This window comes from Atractosteus spatula, chromosome 14, assembly GCF_055471065.1.
Source record: "Atractosteus spatula isolate fAtrSpa1 chromosome 14, fAtrSpa1.hap1, whole genome shotgun sequence".
NCBI lineage: Eukaryota > Metazoa > Chordata > Actinopteri > Semionotiformes > Lepisosteidae > Atractosteus > Atractosteus spatula.
The window spans coordinates 14204644-14222967 of record NC_142719.1 but is presented as its reverse complement, the minus strand read 5'-3'; the positions used below and the strand labels follow the sequence as shown (position 1 = coordinate 14222967).

The 18324-nt window shown below is 56.6% G+C and overlaps 1 protein-coding gene across 1 annotated transcript; it reads right to left on the bottom strand.

Moving 5' to 3' along the window:
- Window positions 1–823: 823 nt before the first annotated feature.
- rasal3 (RAS protein activator like 3) lies at window positions 824–17734 on the bottom strand. Its single transcript, XM_088931627.1, has 18 exons — window positions 17137–17734; window positions 15066–15232; window positions 13546–13630; window positions 9923–9975; window positions 9727–9803; window positions 9222–9360; window positions 7738–7836; window positions 6981–7646; window positions 6334–6478; window positions 6098–6242; window positions 5418–5654; window positions 5106–5307; window positions 4893–4984; window positions 3911–4190; window positions 2860–2967; window positions 2454–2644; window positions 2162–2246; window positions 824–1467 (listed from the first exon to the last, which is right to left on the bottom strand). Exons 1-18 carry the CDS (start codon window positions 17720–17722, stop codon window positions 1339–1341), a joined length of 3486 nt encoding a protein of 1161 aa, XP_088787753.1. The 5' UTR covers window positions 17723–17734; the 3' UTR covers window positions 824–1338.
- Between the last annotated feature and the right edge of the window lie 590 nt (window positions 17735–18324).

Below are 18324 nucleotides of genomic sequence, written 5' to 3'. Positions count from 1 at the left end.
CAGTTTTGTTCAGGTAACCCCTGCTGCTGGTAAACCCTGGAATGGACCAGGGTGCTAAGCAATGGGGAGTCAGGTTGCACTGCCTGCTTTGTCTCTATTTTCTGCGGGGTTTGGGGGTGCATTAATGGCTATTTCCATCTGCTCCATTGTTGGTCCAGATGTTACGCAGTGGTTGTTCGGAGTTGTTGCATCACCTCTCTGTGGACATGGTCATGCTGTGGGATCTACATTTATACTGTACCTGAAGCCCCAAGACCATAAGCATTGCACCAGTTGGAGTCTATAGATATATAATAGCATTTTCTTTAGTTCAGTGGATGGGATCTTACTACAGAATGGGAAGATTCAGAGGAGCTGGACTGAGAGTCTCTACGGTTACTCTACAGGTCTGAGGATGATGATGATGATGATGATGATGATGGAGTGTTACTGTGAAGATGCAGAGGAGCTGGACTGAGTGTCTCTACAGTTACTCTACAGATCTGAGGATGATGATGATGATGGAGTGTTAATGTGAAGATTCAGAGGAGCTGGACTGAGAGTCTCTACGGTTACTCTACAGGTCTGAGGATGATGATGATGATGATGATGGAGTGTTGCTGTGAAGATGCAGAGGAGCTGGACTGAGTGTCTCTACAGTTACTCTACAGGTCTGAGGATGATGATGATGGAGTGTTAATGTGAAGATACAGAGGAGCTGGATTGAGTGTCTCTACAGTTACTCTACAGATCTAATGTGATCTACATATCGGCTTGGTGGACCAATTTGCTTCTCAGATAGCTCTGGTGTAGGTACTAAGCTTGAAGAAGCTGTAGGAACCAATTTTGGTTTTTCAGTTTTTATTCTGCGTACATTGCAAGACAAGTCTGCCTCTCTACTACATAGAAGCGAAGATCCTACGCTTACTTTAAAACATCACTTGAAAAGAAGCAGCGCAGTGAACATTGTCCGGCCTCCGTCGCCCAGCTGTCTTGCCCTGAAGGACGGCGCCCTGGGCCCCTCTCCGGTGGCGCAGTGTGGCCGGCAGGGTGTAGTTTCAGACCTGCGCCAGCAGGGTGCGCAGGTGTTTGCACACCGGACAGAGACGAGCTTCTCTTCTCATTCCATCCCCTCCACGAAGAGGAGCCCTGTCCCTCCTGGGCTCTTCGTTTTTACCTGCGGTTGGGATCACAAGCTGGCCTCCTTGTGTCGAAAAGGGGGGAAAGGGGCACTACTAGAGCCCCCCTGTTTTGGGACGACCCAGGACAATCTCGAGTCTAAGGCAAATGATTATTTTTTTCTATTGCTTTCCTTCTGAAGCGAGCGTCCGAGTGCCGACGGGGCTGGGAATAACCCTATTATCCTACGATCCCCCCCGCTGCCTGGGAGACCTCTTCTTCAGAACCCGGGGAAGCAGTCTGGCTTCTTCTGTTCTCAGCTTCTCTCAGCTGCATCACCTCTTTCATCAGGTCAGCAAACTGTCTCTCCTGCAAAGGAGAACACCGCTGTACACGTGCTCGCGTGGCAGATCCTACCCCGCAGTCAGCGTGCGAGAGCTCGTGTCTGTGTCAGGCCTGCCGCTCAGTCGGCTGGGGCTTTGATCCGGAGTGGCTTAGACCGTGCACGTTTTACAGCTGTGCGTTAGTGGAGCACACGGTGTGAAGCTCTTTATCGAGGGGACAGCAGCGTCGACCCACCCCGATAATAGTTGAGTAATGTAATTTAATCGGCAGGCTTTTCACACTAAGCAACAGCGACGGCGTTTTTCACACGCTCTGAAATGTAAACCTGTTTCAAGTATTGCTCCCTGCACAGAATTTGGGGGGCGATGTGTAACGTCCGTCACACTGGAATACCCCACCTTGCTGTGTCCCCCCCCACCCCGAAAGGGGATGTTAGATTCCGTTGTCCATCCAGCCCTATCCCTGCTGGCCAGAACTCTTCGACCCAAAACTTCCTTTCCTACTGATTGCTTCCCTTTAATTCACCCAGTATGAACTTTTACTGGCCCTGCTAATCAGCTAAGCAGCCAATTAGCCAGTGGCGTTGGAAGAAAACGGGGGAGGATTGGCCAGCTATCAGCTCTGTGGGATTGCACACCCCTTCAGCACCAGAGCGCTGGGCTCTTGCAGAGCGGAGCCTGTACATTCACTCACACCCCTCCCCCATCCTCGCTCTTACCAGCATATCCATCCTCTCGGCTGCAGCCATGGCAACACTCAGCTTCGTCTGGTCCTCCTCCCTCTCTTCCTCTATCACTCCCAGCCTGCCGAGAAAGAGAGGAGAGGGAGGCAGTCGAATGATCAGTGGATGAGCCCGTTCCTTACAGTCTCTCCAACCCTGGACGGGCAGGGGGTAGGTGAATTGGCACACTGGTGAGGCTTGTGGCTCCTTGTCGATCCCGAGCGGGCTGGCTCACATGCTTGGTGGTTTATTTCAACAGTTGGTCTGGTCCGTAGCCCCCACTCCTCACCTGAAGGTGGCGCTGGCGAGCTCCTCCTCTTTGGTGGCCAACTGGGCCTTCAGCTCCTGCACCTCTGTCTGCAGCAGTGTATTCTGGTCCTGGCTCTGGGCAATGAAGTCCTCCAGCCTCTTGGCCAGCTCCAGGTCCCGCTCTGTCACCAGGTCCACATTCTGCCTGAGCTCCGAGATCTCCTGGTCGTGCTGCGAGAGAGAGAACAGCGTCCTGAATCTGGAGGGTCCGGTCCTGTCCTGTCCAGGACCCTCTTTCCTCTAATCATCGCTCTGACAGTCACAGAACTAAGAGGCTCGGCTGGAGTCCAGACTCCTCCAGCCGAGGGTCGGGCTCTGGCTCTTCTGGGTGCCTGTGAGAAGAACCAAGCTGCTGGTTCTGGTCGGGCTCGGGGGGGACTAGTCACCTTCTCTAGCAGGCTGAATTCTTCATGCTCGGTCTTCTCCAGAGAAGACTCCTTGTTGTCTTTGATCCAGGGGACTGGGGCTGGGTGGATTTTTCCTCTCACATCCTTCTGGGGGAGGGGGGGCAGGAGAAAAAACAACAGATTCAGACAGAGGAAGACAGAAGGTGAAACGTTTCCTTTCTGATATGTACACTCCCTAGCCAAGATATTGGTAACGTGTCGTATTTCGAACCCTTGTCCTGTTCCACCTGTGCACACAGGTGCCCCACCTCATTCTTTCCTTCCTAATGGTGTGGTATGTTATTGCTGTCTGTCTCAGGTAAGGAAAGAGGCCAGTACTGAAGAATCGGTGGTCAGTGTCTGCATGCGCACGTTCATCCATCCAGCATAGGGTGGTGGGGGAGCCGGAGCCTATCCCAGCATGCAGTGGGCACAAGGTGAGGTACACTCCTGACGAGGCTCCAGTCCTTCACAGGACACACGGGGACACACTCCCGCCTGGGCCGGTTTTCCCAGAAGCCAATTAACCCCCCCCAGTTATGTTTCTGGACTGTGGGAGGACACTGAGCACCTGGAATCTGGAGCAAACCAATGTGAAGGGGGGAGAACATACAGTCTCCACACACACTGTGCCCCAGGTCTGGAAATGAGCCCAGGCCCCTGTGCTGTGAGGCAGCAATGCTACCCACAGCGCTGCTGTGCTGCCCAGGTTCAGTCATAGGGGTTAAATTAGCAGGACTGTTCATGGTGACGGAAGTTACATCATGATAATTGCTTACGCTTATCTTGTCCTCATCATTGGGCAGTAAGACCAACATTAAGACCATAGGGTGAGCGCCCCCTACTGGCCCCACTAACACCTCTGCCAGCAGCAACCTTAGTTTTTCCCAGGTGGTCTCCTCCCCAGGCACTGGCCAGGCTCACACCTGCTGAGCTCCAGTGGGCTTCCAGCTGTGAGCTGCAGGGTGACAGAGCTACTGGCTACATCCAGTAAAATGGATGGATACCAGTTACCCCTTTCCTGATCAAAGGGTGGGCGGGCTCTCCCTACTTTCTCGGGTTCGGAGATCTGGAAGGGTCGCGGGGGGTCCTGGTCCATGTCCATCTCGGGGGACAGGTTCTCGGTGCTGGCCTGCCGGAGGGGGGTGCGCCGCTGGTGCTTGATGCGGTCTGGCACGCTCTGGGTCCGCTGCACGCGCTTCCTGCTGGGCCCCGCGGCCCGGCCGCGCCCCCGGCCCTCCTCCAGGTGCAGCAGGGAGGCGTGCAGGGGGCTGTGGCTGCTCAGCTCGCGGGGGGGCACGTAGGTGGGCTTGCAGTGCTCCGTGATGAAGCTGTGGGTGGGAACAGGCAGGGTTAGAAGAGGGCCTCCCCTTCCCAGGGCTACGCCACACCCCGACTCCTGTCTCCTGAGATCCGCAAAGTCCCCACACCCTGCCCCCCGGGGGTTGGGAGGTATCGCTGGAGTTGTGTATTTCCTTCCTCTTAACGAAGAACAAAGACCAGGGGTAGTCGCACCTCAGAGCCCGACGCCATGCGGGGCTCGGAATCGAAGTGGAGAGCATGCCGGTTCCCAGAAAGGATCAGACCCCCCTGTACGCTCACTCAGGGAAAAAGGAGAGAGAGACCTTTTCAATTTCTGGGCTCTCACTGAGCCCCCCTGACTCACTAGTACTTACGATACCAGGTCACTACTCACGAGTCTTAAAGAGGATTTTGCCCTTTTTGCATTTAATTGGCTGCATCAGCTGAGGAATGAAAACGTTCACTCTGGCCTGACAGGATCAGCGTTAAGCCTGACTTCAAACACGCTGTCCGCAGTGTGGCTGGAGCCCAACTGCTCTGCTCAGCAGCGCCTCCTGCTGCGGTTAGCGGGAGACGCTCCGCTCCTCCAGTCGGCGCTGTCCCACAAGGTCAAGCGGGCGGCGTTGCTCTTTCTGTGCCGATTCGCATTCGAGAGGCGCCGAAGGCTTTGCAGAGCGGTTGGCAATCCGAAGTGAAAAACGGCGGCAGTTCATGGCCAGGGCGACTCTCACCTGCTGACCGCGATGCGGGGGGCGGATGGCCCCAGCGCGTCGGCCACGGCGTTTAGGATGGATGGCAGGGGGTGCAGCCTGTCTATGGTGTGCTGTAGGAGGAGGGGAGAGGCGTCACTGCAGGGGGAAGAGGCAGTGCAGATTCACGCGGGCGTGCATGCCCCACCCGGCCCCGCCCCCTGCCCCGCCCCCTCAACTGCCCCGCCCCCTCACCTGCTCCATGGGCGCGATGATGTCGGTGAGCAGCCCGTGCAGCACGCACAGGCGCAGGGGCAGGTCCACGTAGCCGTCGAACCTCGCCATGTCCACCTCACTGTCCGGGTTCGAGACGGCGCCCAGGAACACGCCCATTCTCTCCCAGTGCTGCTCCAGGAAGTCGTTCATGAACAGCATGTACTCCTCCTTGTCACCGAACCTGCGGGGGAGAGAGAGCGCGTGAGTGTGTCACGTGTGCCCGCCCCTCCGAGCCCTGGAGGTGGGCGGTGGGCAACAGGCAGTGGGCACCAGCGGCGCCGTCAGACTCACGGGGTGAAGTTGGCGAGGTTCTGGATGACCTTGGCGGTGAGGGTGAGGGCGCGCAACGGGCCGGGGTCGGGGTACGCCTGGGTCAGCCCGAACAGGCTGGGGCTCATGATGGCCGGGCACAGGAAGCGCAGGAAGAGGGAGGCGCTGATCAGGCGTTGGGCGATCTCGCCACGCCCCTGCACCTCGCACTCCTCGCGCCACGCTGAGAAAATCTCGTTCAGCTCCACCGGGAACGAGCTGCGGAGCAGAGAGGGACACACTCAGTGCTGATCGGTTTTATCAGATTCGTTCCGTACAGTGAATTATCATCATTCTTATTCAAATGGCAATTCCAAGAAACGTCCTGTTGTTACAGAGAGAGACTCAGCTTTGCTGTAGACTGATACCTGCTGCTAATTAAGATACAGAACGATAGGTGCAATCAAATACTGGTTACACCTGAGGAGCACTGACCAGAACTCCTTCCACCACAAGGCCCTGCTGAGCCCAGAGGAGAGCCCCCAGAGTCAGCTGTTTCTGAAGCTCACTGGCCCCAACCAGCCTCAGGACAGCACAGCTCAAACAACACAGATCAGTGTCTCACCCTGTCTCTCTCCCACACCTGTCTATCTTTCCCCCATGTCCCTCTAAACTGTCTCTCTCTTACCCATGTGTCTCTCTCACCCATGTCTGTCTCTCACCTGTAGGTCTCTGTGATTCTCTGGAAGGCCTCCTCACAGCCCTCTCTCAGGTTCTTTTGATTGCTCTGGAGTTCGGAGGGGGAGCACTTCTGGGGGTCCACCTCCCAGTTGTTCCCTGAGCCATACAGGTGCGCTATGAACTCCCCTGTGGGCAGAGAGACAGTAGTTCAGTCCTCGTGGGAAGCCGGGCAGTGGAGGGGGCAGATGCAGTTACAGAGTCGGGCGCAGGGCCGTACCCAGGGTGTCGATGAGGTATTTCTGGCCCACCAGTTTCATGTACTCGTCGATGGCCTTGGTGGCCAGGGTGTTCTCTCTGAAGATCAGAGCCTCCTTCTCTCCACAGCGCTGCACCTCTGCTGCCCCCAGGGCTGTCAGGAACTCCTGCAGGTGCACACAGCCCGTCAGTGCCCGCTCACAACACCCTGCACACTTGTTGCACACTCGCTGCACACTCACTGCCCACTCACTACCAATACCCTGCACTCACTACCAATACACTGCAAACTCACTGCACAATCACTGCCCATTCACTGCCTACACCCTGCACACTTACTGCCCACTCAGTGTCCATTCACTACCAACACCCTGTACAATCACTCACAATGCCCTGCACACACACTGCACAATCACTGCCCACTCACAACACCATACACAAACTCTGCACACTCACTGCCAATACCCACACCTGCGGCACATTCGTTGCACACTCGCAACACCCTGCACACTCTCTGCACAATCACTGCCCACTCACAGCCAACACCCTACACACTCACTGCACACTCACAGCCAACACCCTGCCCACTCACTGCACACTCACTCACAACACCCTGCACACTCACTGCACACTCACTCACAACACCCTGCTACCTCTCTCCCCCCTCACCTTGGCTTTCCCGATGCTCTGCAGGACGTGCACCAGCGCTCCGGCCAGCTCCTCCTTCTCCCGCACGGACAGCAGCGGCTCCAGGCCGGTGCACAGCTCCACGTGGTGGAAGGTGATGTACTCGGCGAACTCCTTGTACCGCTCGATGGGCAGCACGTGCAGGTTCTGGTACCGGGCCTTGATCCGGATCGAGGCCTGGGCCCCCAGCTGGGCGCCCGAGGAGCCGCTGCCGCCCTTCTCCCTGCCGGGACAGGGCAGGATGGGGTACCAGCGCTCCTGGAAGGCGCGGCCGGTGATTTCGGAGAGGGGGAGGCCCACGCTGCCCAGCGGGTAGAGGACGTCGTCCTTGGTGCTGCTCTTCTTCTTGCTGTCCTCCTCCCGGAAGAGGTGCAGGGTGAGCTGGGAGACGGGGGGCAGGTTGTCCAGGTCGAAGAGCTCGCCCCAGAAGAGCTGCCCGCCCCCGCCGGCGCCCCCGCCTCCTCCGCCGGCGCCCCCCACGCCCCCTCCCCCGGCGCCGTCCGTGCGCTTGGCGCTGCTGCGGCTAGTGGTGCGGGCGTACAGCGTGCCGTCCAGGTGCAGCTCGCAGTAGTAGCGCTTCTTGGCCGGTAGGTCCTTGGCCTCGTTGACCCAGAGGCTGAGGGCGTTCTCGGTGCGTGCACAGTTATCCTGTCGGACAGACCGGGAGTTAGAAGAGAGGGGTGAGGGATAAGGAGAGGGGAATGGAAGGGAGGGGAGGAGGGCACAGGCCAGCTCTCACCTTGTTGGGCTGGGCGGCTCGGCGCAGATTCTCGATCCAGCGGTCCCGCTCTGCGGCCGAGCTGCAGCCGAAACAGTGACTGCCCTCCGAGTTTATCACCTGCAGAAAGAAGGCATCATCAGCATGGCACAGGCCAGGGCAACAGGGCTGGGGCAGGGGTCAGTACAGGGCATCGGGGCTGGGACAGGGGGACAGTCCAGGGCATCGGGGGGCTGGGACAGGGAGTCAGTCCAGGACGACAGGGCTGGGGCAGGGGTCAGTACACGGCATCGGGGCTGGGACAGGGCTCAGTACAGGGCATCAGAGCTGGGGCAGGGGGTCAGTCCAGGGCATCAGGGCTGGGGCAGGGGGTCAGTCCAGGGCATCAGGGCTGGGGCAGGGGGTCAGTCCAGGGCATCGGGGCTGGGACAGGGCTCAGTCCAGGGCATCAGGGCTGGGGCAGGGGGTCAGTCCAGGGCATCGGGGCTGGGACAGGGCTCAGTACAGGGCATCAGAGCTGGGGCAGGGGGTCAGTCCAGGGCATCGGGGCTGGGACAGGGCTCAGTCCAGGGCATCAGGGCTGGGGCAGGGGGTCAGTCCAGGGCATCAGGGCTGGGACAGGGGGTCGGTCCAGGGTATCGGGGCTGGGACAGGGCTCAGTACAGGGCATCAGAGCTGGGGCAGGGGGTCAGTCCAGGGCATCAGGGCTGGGGCAGGGGGTCAGTCCAGGGCATCAGGGCTGGGGCAGGGGGTCAGTCCAGGGCATCGGGGCTGGGACAGGGCTCAGTCCAGGGCATCAGGGCTGGGGCAGGGGGTCAGTCCAGGGCATCAGGGCTGGGACAGGGGGTCGGTCCAGGGTATCGGGGCTGGGACAGGGCTCAGTACAGGGCATCAGGGCTAGGGCAGGGGTCAGTCCAGGGCATCAGGGCTGGGGCAGGGGGTCAGTCCAGGGCATCAGGGCTGGGGCAGGGGGTCAGTCCAGGGCATCAGGGCTGGGACAGGGGGTCGGTCCAGGGCATCAGGGCTGGGACAGGGGGTCGGTCCAGGGCATCGGGGCTGGGACAGGGCTCAGTCCAGGGCATCAGGGCTGGGGCAGGGGGTCAGTCCAGGGCATCAGGGCTGGGACAGGGGGTCGGTCCAGGGTATCGGGGCTGGGACAGGGCTCAGTACAGGGCATCAGGGCTGGGGCAGGGGTCAGTACAGGGCATCAGGGGGCTGCGACAGGGGGTCAGTCCAGGACGACAGGGCTGGGGCAGGGGTCAGTACAGGGCATCAGGGCTGGGACAGGGCTCAGTACAGGGCATCAGGGGGCTGGGACAGGGGGTCAGTCCAGGACGACAGGGCTGGGGCAGGGGTCAGTACAGGGCATCAGGGGGCTGGGACAGGGGGTCAGTCCAGGACGACAGGGCTGGGGCAGGGGTCAGTACAGGGCATCTGGGCTGGGGCAGGGGGTCAGGGCCAGGTCTGGGTGTCGGAGCTGGCGCAGGTGTTGGCTCAGTGCCCACCTCAAAGCAGTACTTCTCCCCCAGGATGGAGCTGTGGACAGGCCGCACCACTGTGGTCTGGTCACTGCTGAGGTCCAGGCTGTCCGCTGCACTGACCGGGATGGCCAGTGACTCCCGGGAGTCGTGCAGACTGGTCCGGCTGGAGAGAGAGCCGGAGACGACAGAGAGCTGGTGAGCAGGCGAGCGGGTTCTGGACACTGGTACCAAGGGGTACCCCCTGCACCCCCAGATATGCTGAATACAGGGTGGAGGTTGAAGCCTTGGGGGAGATAAGCAGGGGACAAGGATCCATGGGGAGAGTGTTTTGAAGAGAGTACACGTTGAGGGAGGGAGAATACACCTCTATCTGTCTCAGGGGGACCCCGCTCCACCCAGATTCCCCCCCACTTCCTCTCTAAGCCAGTCCGAGCGCTGGGGGGCAACTCCCCTCCAGGAAGCAGTGGCCTTGTGCTTCTCTTGAGCGGCAAGGCGCTATATGGCAGAAGCGCGCGGGCGGCTCGTGTACCAGTGGCCGTCTTGTCTGTTCAGCTGCGTGGAGCTCTTCCGCACGTGGCCCGGCCGGAACCGGCGGATGATCATCGCCTGCGGGGCGGGGAGAAGAGGGCATTGTGGGAAATGTAGTACGTGCTGGCTGATCACATTGTAGTTTCTAGGGAGATCCTGTCAAGTCAGGAGTAGAGATAGGAGGCACAGTAACTCACCTTGACCCCTCCCTCAGGGCCCTTTGACCTCTGACCCACTGGAGCAGCTTGGTCTGCAAGAGACAATGTTTTAGTCCCTTTTCAGAAATCAATCCTTTGAACATCAGAGCTAATAAAAGTTGAATTACGCAGTAGTTAATGTTGTATGTCCTGTAAGGACCTCCAACTACAGTTTCAGATGCACATTCTTCAAAACATCAAACCTGATTTTGACAGATTTGTAACTGTGACGCTCAGGCTGTTGTGACTCTCGAACAAGCTCGCTGTCTCTGCCCTTTCCCAGCGCCTGTCTCTGCGTCAGCGGTACCCGAGAGCTGCTGGAATCTAATCACTGCCTGATCTGTGACCGCTGGTGGGGGTGGGGGGGTAATTTCCTCCTGTGCTTCCGCTGTCACAGCCAAGGCACAAACAAGAGCCAGAAACAGAACATCAGAGACTCTGGTGCTCTCAGTCCCTCACAGGTGGATCTGTAGCCTCGAATCCAGGTCCAAGTGAGTGTCAATACAGGATCTGTCACAAACCACTTTACTAGACCCTACGGGGTCTCAGGAACCCGGATATGGAGATGGCAGTACACTGTAAGGTATATTGTACAGTATATAGCCTAGGTATATAATATGTGAGGTACAGCTGTACAATCTAGGACTATAGTATGAGGTTGTCAGTATATGCCCCAGGTGTGTTAGGTATAATAGGCCTGGTGTGCAGCTACACAGACATGGCTATCTACAGTACTTATAGGTGTGCAGCTACACAGACTCGGCTATTTACAGTACTTATAGGTGTCAGCTATACAGACTCGACTATCTACAGTACTTATAGGTGTCAGCTACACAAACTCAGCTATATACAGTACTTATAGGTGTCAGCTACACAAACTCAGCTATATACAGTACTTTTAGGTACTCAGCTGAGTCTGTGAGGAAGACTGTCACAGGATGTGGCTTGAGCTCCTCTCACACTCAGCAGTCTCGCCCTCCTGCACAGGCCCGCAGCAGGGAGGGCGCGAGGACCGGCCAAGCCCGACCCACCCAGTCAGAACACGACCGGAACCCCTCTGTCAACAAGCTCATTCATTCATGAGGTTCAAGCAAGCGGAAAATTAGGAAAGTAGAAACCCAGCTTTTCAGCTATTGAGCTTCTTCATGTAATATGTTTAATTATTTCACCTTGGGATTAGAACTGTGGTTTGCTTGAGGTCTCTAGAGATTCTTCAGAAACAAGAACAGACTCCCACAGTGCAAAGCTGTCTGACTCACTTCAGGTTTTAGAACATTGTAGTTTTACCCTGATCTCACTGGGCTTTACTGCACTGGACTGTGCTTTTACCATGATCTCTCTGGGCTTCAGTGACCTGGACTGTGCTTTTACCCTGATCTCAGTGGGCTTTACTTCACTGGACTGTGCTTTTACCCTGATCTCTCTGCGCTTCACTGACCTGGACTGTGCTTTTTCCCTGATCTCACTGGGCTTTACTGCACTGGACTGTGCTTTTACCCTGATCTCTCTGGGCTTCAGTGACCTGGACTGTGCTTTTACCCTGATCTCAGTGGGCTTTACTTCACTGGACTGTGCTTTTACCCTGATCTCTCTGCGCTTCACTGATCTGGACTGTGCTTTTACCCTGATCTCACTGGGCTTTACTGCACTGGACTGTGCTTTTACCCTGATCTGTGGTCCTGTGATGGCTGGTGTTGATGTTTTCTCTGGCCGCGTATCAAATACGAGCCCAAAGAGAAGACATGATTCAGGTGCCCACTCACTATTTCAAGTCATCTTTCAGTGCCAGTTGATCCATGTGAGTGATCCATCTGCAGTGCTTTTCAGATGCACTACTGCAATATATACACTATTTCTGTAAAAGCTCCTTGTTGTATCAACTAGTGAACTTGTAATAACAGACTAAGCTCCATTCATTGGTCATTATTAGTAGTAGCAAAAGAAGAAATAATAATTCTTTGCATTTAAAAAGCACCTCATCCCAAGGAGCCCCAAAGCTACAAGCAGCTGCGGCACAACAGATTGAGCATCAGCTCTGATTCTGTAGGATTTTTACAACACAACTACACTCTGATCTTGGAGTGTGCTGTAAGTACATACATTATAAAACATTGTCTAAAGGATCACCAATACAACCAGAAATCAGCTCATTAATCAAGTAATTGAGTTTAAGATTGATTCTACATTCTTGCTTCTGGAAAGTCAGTCTTGTAAATACAGGGTAGGCATAGACTCTACAATGACTCTGTCATTGGCAGGAACAGAGTCAGGAATATTGATTAGTTGTCCTATATAACCTCAATCACAGCCTATCAAGAGCCTGGAGGATCCACTGTTAAGACATAACATGCCTGTCAGCAGAGTGACCAGACTGCACAAGCAAAGAGACAAGCTCGGCACACTCTGACCAACACGAGAGCAGCACTCTTCCCTCAGTCGATAATGTAGCAGTTAAACGGATCAATCAATTGATCAATGAGATGATCAGCAGTGGGCGCCGGCCCTGTTCTTACCGGGAGAGGCTCCGCAGATAGCCCAGCGTCTGAAACCCATGTCCCGCAGACAGACAGTGTGAGAATTCGCACCCTGCAGCTCAGCGCCTCTCTCTCCGATACCGAGCAGCCCACCTCACGCCCCCTGTCTGACCCAGGTGGGGGCACAGCTCGCCCCTGGCCCGCCGTGAGACCCAGCCAGCTGCTCCACAGGCGTCCAAACACACAGGCGCACACACACACACGCTCTCCTGCGATCCCCTGTGCTCTGTCGTGCCCAGCCTTTCTCTATCGCCCCATCAGAGGAAACGTCAGAGACCCGAGAGGCAGCAAAATCACGTCAGCGTTTCCTGCCGACATGCGACAGCTCACACGCTGCAGAACAGAGCACAAGGGATCGCAGGAGAGCCCAAAACCCTTTGACCGCAACCTCGCATCCCGACTCGTGCCTCAGCGCAGGTCAGGATCTTCACATGCACGTTCAAGATGTCTAGACCCCTCTGTCAGGGAGTGTAAACACAGACGTTTCTCCACAGACTCTCAAAGGTAGTCTGGTTTCGAGGTGTGCTGGCACGACCGTGGCTGCTGAGCGCCAGTTTTGGAGAGTCTCAGCGCTGTGCTGTGCGTGGGACCGGGCTCAGTCTGAGCCAGTTGACAGCAGAAACCATGTAGGTAGCAGACTTTCCCCCTTCTTCACAAACACAATCCACCCACCCACTTTCGAACCTCCGGGAGAGTTGAGTTGCCCTAGCAGGGGGATGACGAGACAGGTGGTCGCGCCTCACTTCCTGTTTGGTGTTGTAGTGTTTGTGGTTGCACCATTGCGTGCTTGGTGTTGTGATGGGCCCATGTCTCCGTCTGTGTCGGGAGCCAGTGACGAGCCTGTGACAGGGCTGTGTTGAGCCAGTGTCAATCTGGTGTTGAACCTGGGTGAGGCTGGTGTCGGGCCTGTGCCTGACCTGTGTCTCAGACTGCGTCTTGGCCTGTGCCTGACCTGTGTCTCAGACTGCGTCTTGGCCTGTGTCTGGCGTGTGTCTCAGACTGCGTCTTGGCCTGTGTCTGGCGTGTGTCTCAGACTGTGTCTTGGCCTGTGTCTGGTGTGTGCGCTCTGTGAGTCTCGCCCATACTGACCCAGGGTTCCATGGCTGTCCGTGAGGTTCTGCAGGCTGAGAGTCGACTGGCAGCCGCTCATGCGGTTCACGGTCCGAAAGAATGCCTGGAGAGGTGAACACAGAGAAGAGGTAGTGAGGAGGGGTGCGAACTGTGCACTGTGCAGCAATGGCACTTAGATGCTCATGGGGGGCACTATGGGAACACTGTCTCATGGGCTCTTTCTCATACTGTACATGACAGTGGTGCTGACAACACCATCCACCAGTGTCCACCAGAGCGCAGTAGCATGAGCGCAATCGCATGGGACAATAGCACCCTCAAGTAGACCTGTCAGTGATGTTAGTGCCCCCTGGGGGACCCTGGGGACATTGCTGTTCTGCTGTAGGTCTCAGTGATGGTTTTTCTCCCTGCTAGGCTCCGGTGTCCTTTGTGTGTTTCTGAACTTCTCCAAAGGTTTGCCAGTGATTGCCCTGATGTGCTGGGGGGTATCCTAATGATACTGTCCCAGTGCCAGAAATCTTGCAGGAAAGCACAGCCTCCCATTTTAAAACTGAAATTCGTTATTGCAAACTTCCACCCATTTTCTAACCGCTGCTTCCAGTCCAGGCTCGAGGGGGAGCTGGAGACCTTCCCGGTAAGCAACGAGAGCAAAACAGGGTACAGCCTGGGACGCCAGCCCATCACAGGGCAGACACACACTCTCACACACTCTCACACACTCACCCCAGGGCTCAGACACACACAGTCACATACTCACACACACTCACCCCAGGGCTCAGACACACACAGTCACACACTCACCCCAGGGCTCAGACACACACAGTCACACACTCTCACACACTCACTCCAGGGCTCACACACACACAGTCACACACTCACCCCAGGGCTCAGACACACACAGTCACACACTCACCCCAGGGCTCAGACACACACAGTCACACACTCACACACACTCACCCCAGGGCTCAGACACACACAGTCACACACTCACCCCAGGGCTCAGACACACACAGTCACACACTCACACACACTCACCCCAGGGCTCAGACACACACAGCCACACACTCTCACTCCAGGGCTCACACACACACAGTCACACACTCACACCAGGGCTCAGACACAGACACACACAGTCACACACTCACACCAGGGCTCAGACACAGACACACACAGTCTCACACACTCACCCCAGGGCTCACACACAGACAGTCACACACTCACATCAGGGCTCAGACACAGACCTGTATTTAATTGCTCGTACATCCCATCACATTATTCATTATAGAGACTAGTGAGCAGGAAGGGCCGCATCATGTCTCAATTCTTGGGAACATGAATGCGAGTTGCATCAACATGGCGACTTACAGCATTTTCACAAAGTTCATGATTTTGTGCTTATTTTGACATTTGTTTTTTTCAATACAATCAATGAATGTAATTGTTATCGAGATGTAATAACTGGTCTGAGAAACTGGGACCACTGTGCCCCTTTAAGAGGAGATCTGTTTGCACTGTGCCTCTGTCTTCCCTCCTCTCACCTCATCGTCCCGAGAGATCATGATCTGTCCGTCCGTCAGCGCACAGCAGGAGATGTCCCAGAACGGCACCTCGGGCTGGGGTGTCCAGGAGATTCGGGTAAAGGGTGCCGCTGTAGGGGCTGCAGTCTGGGAGGCAGCAGCAGAGGGCGAAGCGGAGGTGCTGGTGTCTGTCAACACAGAACACAGAACAGGACGGAGCTACATGAGTCAACACCACAGCCCGTAGAGAATCAGGCCGGATATGGACAGACTGTGGGCGGGGAACTGCATCTCTTCAGTGTGAGACAGGAGTTCGGTTCTGTACAGAGTGAGACAGAGGAGTTCGTTTTCTGTTCAGTGTGGAACAGAGGAGTTCAGTTCTGTAGAGAGTGAGACAGAGGAGTTCAGTTCTGTTCAGTGTGGAACAGAGGAGTTTGGTTCTGTTCAGTGTGGGACTGAGGAGTTTGGTTCTGTTCAGTGTGAGACAGAGGAATTCAGTTCTGTACAGTGTGAGACAGAGGTGTTCAGTTCTGTTCAGTGTAAGACAGAGGAGTTCAGTTCTGTTCAGTGTGGGATGGAGTTTGGTTCTGTACAGAGTGAGACAGAGGAATTTCAGGCTCCAAATCCCGAGTGGTTCCTGACCGTGTGCCTCTTGGAGTCTGTTAGCCTAGAGGACCAGTGGAAGTATTTAAGAGCAGGAGGCACTCTTTAGCACACAGCTCAGGGGGAGTCTGGAACAGAGCTGTGGACGCTGATAACCAGCAATCCTTCCAGCAGCGCCGAGTGACCAGTCAGACCAGCAAGCTTACTGAGCCACACGACAAGCACGATGAGCTGAGTGCTGCTGCACTCTGCTGTTCTAGAGCTGTCTCTTATTCCCCAGCTATCACCCGGCTTTGTTTGCACGGTGAATTGTATGTTTGACTTTATTCACATATTTAGTTTTCTTTCTCATCACAGCTTGTCTCTTATTTGCTAATGGGTGCGTGTTGTGTTCAGTGTGTTATGTGTTGGGTTATGTCCTCTACCCACCGTACAGTAAAAGTAAGTGTGTTTCTGCAAGAGCTGATCAACCATATCAAACAACATGCAAGTACAAAAAAAGTACTTTAAATTAGTTCAATTACAGAAAGTTTGCAGAACACAGGGAGTGCTGCACAAAACGGAAATATACTCTTTCCTCCCCTCTCTCCTCCCCTCTCATTCTGATCTCGGAAAACAAACAATTACTCACGTCTACCACTAGGTGGGGCTACAGCACCAACATGAGCAGCTTCTCAACTGGAGGCCTCTTCCATCTGACCTACTTTGATTAAACTAAAGTCACGTCTCAAATTCCCCACCAGGCCAGAATCCTGCAGTCTCGCTCCTCCGGAAATGCCTGTGCTGCTGTGTAACCGTTTACAGCGTGTATCAGCCATGAATTTGACACCGACAGAGAGGTGGAAGTTTTGTGCTGTGTCAGTCAAGGCCGAGAGGTTTAGAAACCCATCTGTTCAGGCACATTTCAGTCAAGACAGATGGGTTTGGACTGAACTCCCAGCGACTGAACCCAGCTGGGAGTCAACATCCTCGTGAGGGAACCCAGTAGGTGACATACACCACCAGTGTGTGTGGGAACCCCAAGTGTGTGTTGGATCCCCCAGTGTGAGGGGGAGCCCCAGAAGCTGTGTGAGCCCCCAGTATGAGGGGGAGCCCCAGAAGCTGTGTGAGCCCTCAGTGTGGGGGAGCCCCAGAAGCTGTGTGTGCCCTCAGTGTGTGTGTGTGAGACCCCAGTGTGTGTGTGAGCCCTCAGTGTGGGGGAGCCCCAGAAGCTGTGTGTGCCCCCAGTGTGTGTGTGAGAGACCCCAGTGTGTGTGTGAGCCCTCAGTGTGTGTGAGCCCTCAGTGTGGGGGAGCCCCAGAAGCTGTGTGTGCCCTCAGTGTGTGTGTGAGCCCTCAGCGTGGGGGAGCCCCAGAAGCTGTGTGAGCCCCCAGTGTGTGTGTGAGCCCTGAGGACTGGTCAGTGCGTGAGAGAGGGAGAGACAGGAAGTGCGCTCCAGACAGAAGGCTATCGAGGAGAGAAGCTCAGCGGCCGGTCTGCTGCCCCTCACCTTCTGTGCTGCAGGTGGCGCTGTTCCCACTCTTCCCAGCGGCCGCGCGCGGCTTCTTGAACTTCTGGGAGACGGAGCGCAGGTACTTCCGAAACAGGGCCCCCTTCTGCTGCGGCCCCAGGGCCGGGGAGCCGCGGCCCTCGGCGGGGGGGCTCTGGCCTTGCGCGGGGGCGGGGGTGGCGGAGAAGAGGGCCCCGGGGGGCTCCGACAGGGCTCGGCGGAAGGGGTTCCTCCGGGGCGCAGAGGCGGGCTTGTCGCCTTTGGCCTCCTCCGGTTTGCTAGGGGGCGCCACCCTGTCCTGCGGGTCCTCGCTGTGAGCCTTGCGCCATTGCATTCTGCCCCACTTGGAGGGCTGGGCGGCCGTGCCGCTGGCGCTGGCGCCCTTGTCCGCCGGAGGTGCCCCCGCCGCCTCGGAGGGCGAGCGGACCCCCGTGTGCCACTTGTAGGTCCGGAGCAAGGAAGCGTCGTCACTGGGCTCGGGTGGCCCCGGGTTCGAGGGAGTTGACGGGGCCTTCTCCAGCGACCCGGAGTCTTCGGGCGTCTCCGGCTCCGCCTGCTCCACTTCCATTTCTCCGCTGGTGCCCATCTGGACTGCTCCCTGCTCTCTGTCCCTGTCCACCGGTCAGTGTCCTTCTCTCTCCCTGTCCGTGTCCCTGTCCACCGGTCAGTGTCCTTCTTTCTCCCTGTCCCTGTCCACCAATCAGTGTCCTTCTCTCTCTCTCTCCCTGTCCTCTGGTCAGTGTCCTTCTCTCTCTCTCCCTGTCCGCTGGTCAGTGTCCTTCTCTCTCTCCCTGTCCACTGGTCAGTGTCTGTCTCTCTCTCTGTCCCTGTCCACCGGTCAGTGTCCTTCTCTCTCTCCCTGTCCGCTGGTCAGTGTCCTTCTCTCTCTCTCTCCCTGTCCACTGGTCAGTGTCTGTCTCTCTCTCTGTCCCTGTCCACCGGTCAGTGTCCTTCTCTCTCTCCCTGTCCACTGGTCAGTGTCCTCTCTCTCTCTCCCTGTCCACTGGTCAGTGTCTGTCTCTCTCTCTCTCCCTGTCCGCTGGTCAGTGTCCTTCTCTCTCCCTGTCCCTGTCCACTGGTCAGTGTCCTTCTCTCTCTCTCGCCCGCGTCCCCCAGGGCACAGTGTGTCCCCGTCCCTCACTGCTCACTGTTATCACACTCCTATCATCCACTGCCCCCGTCAGCCCT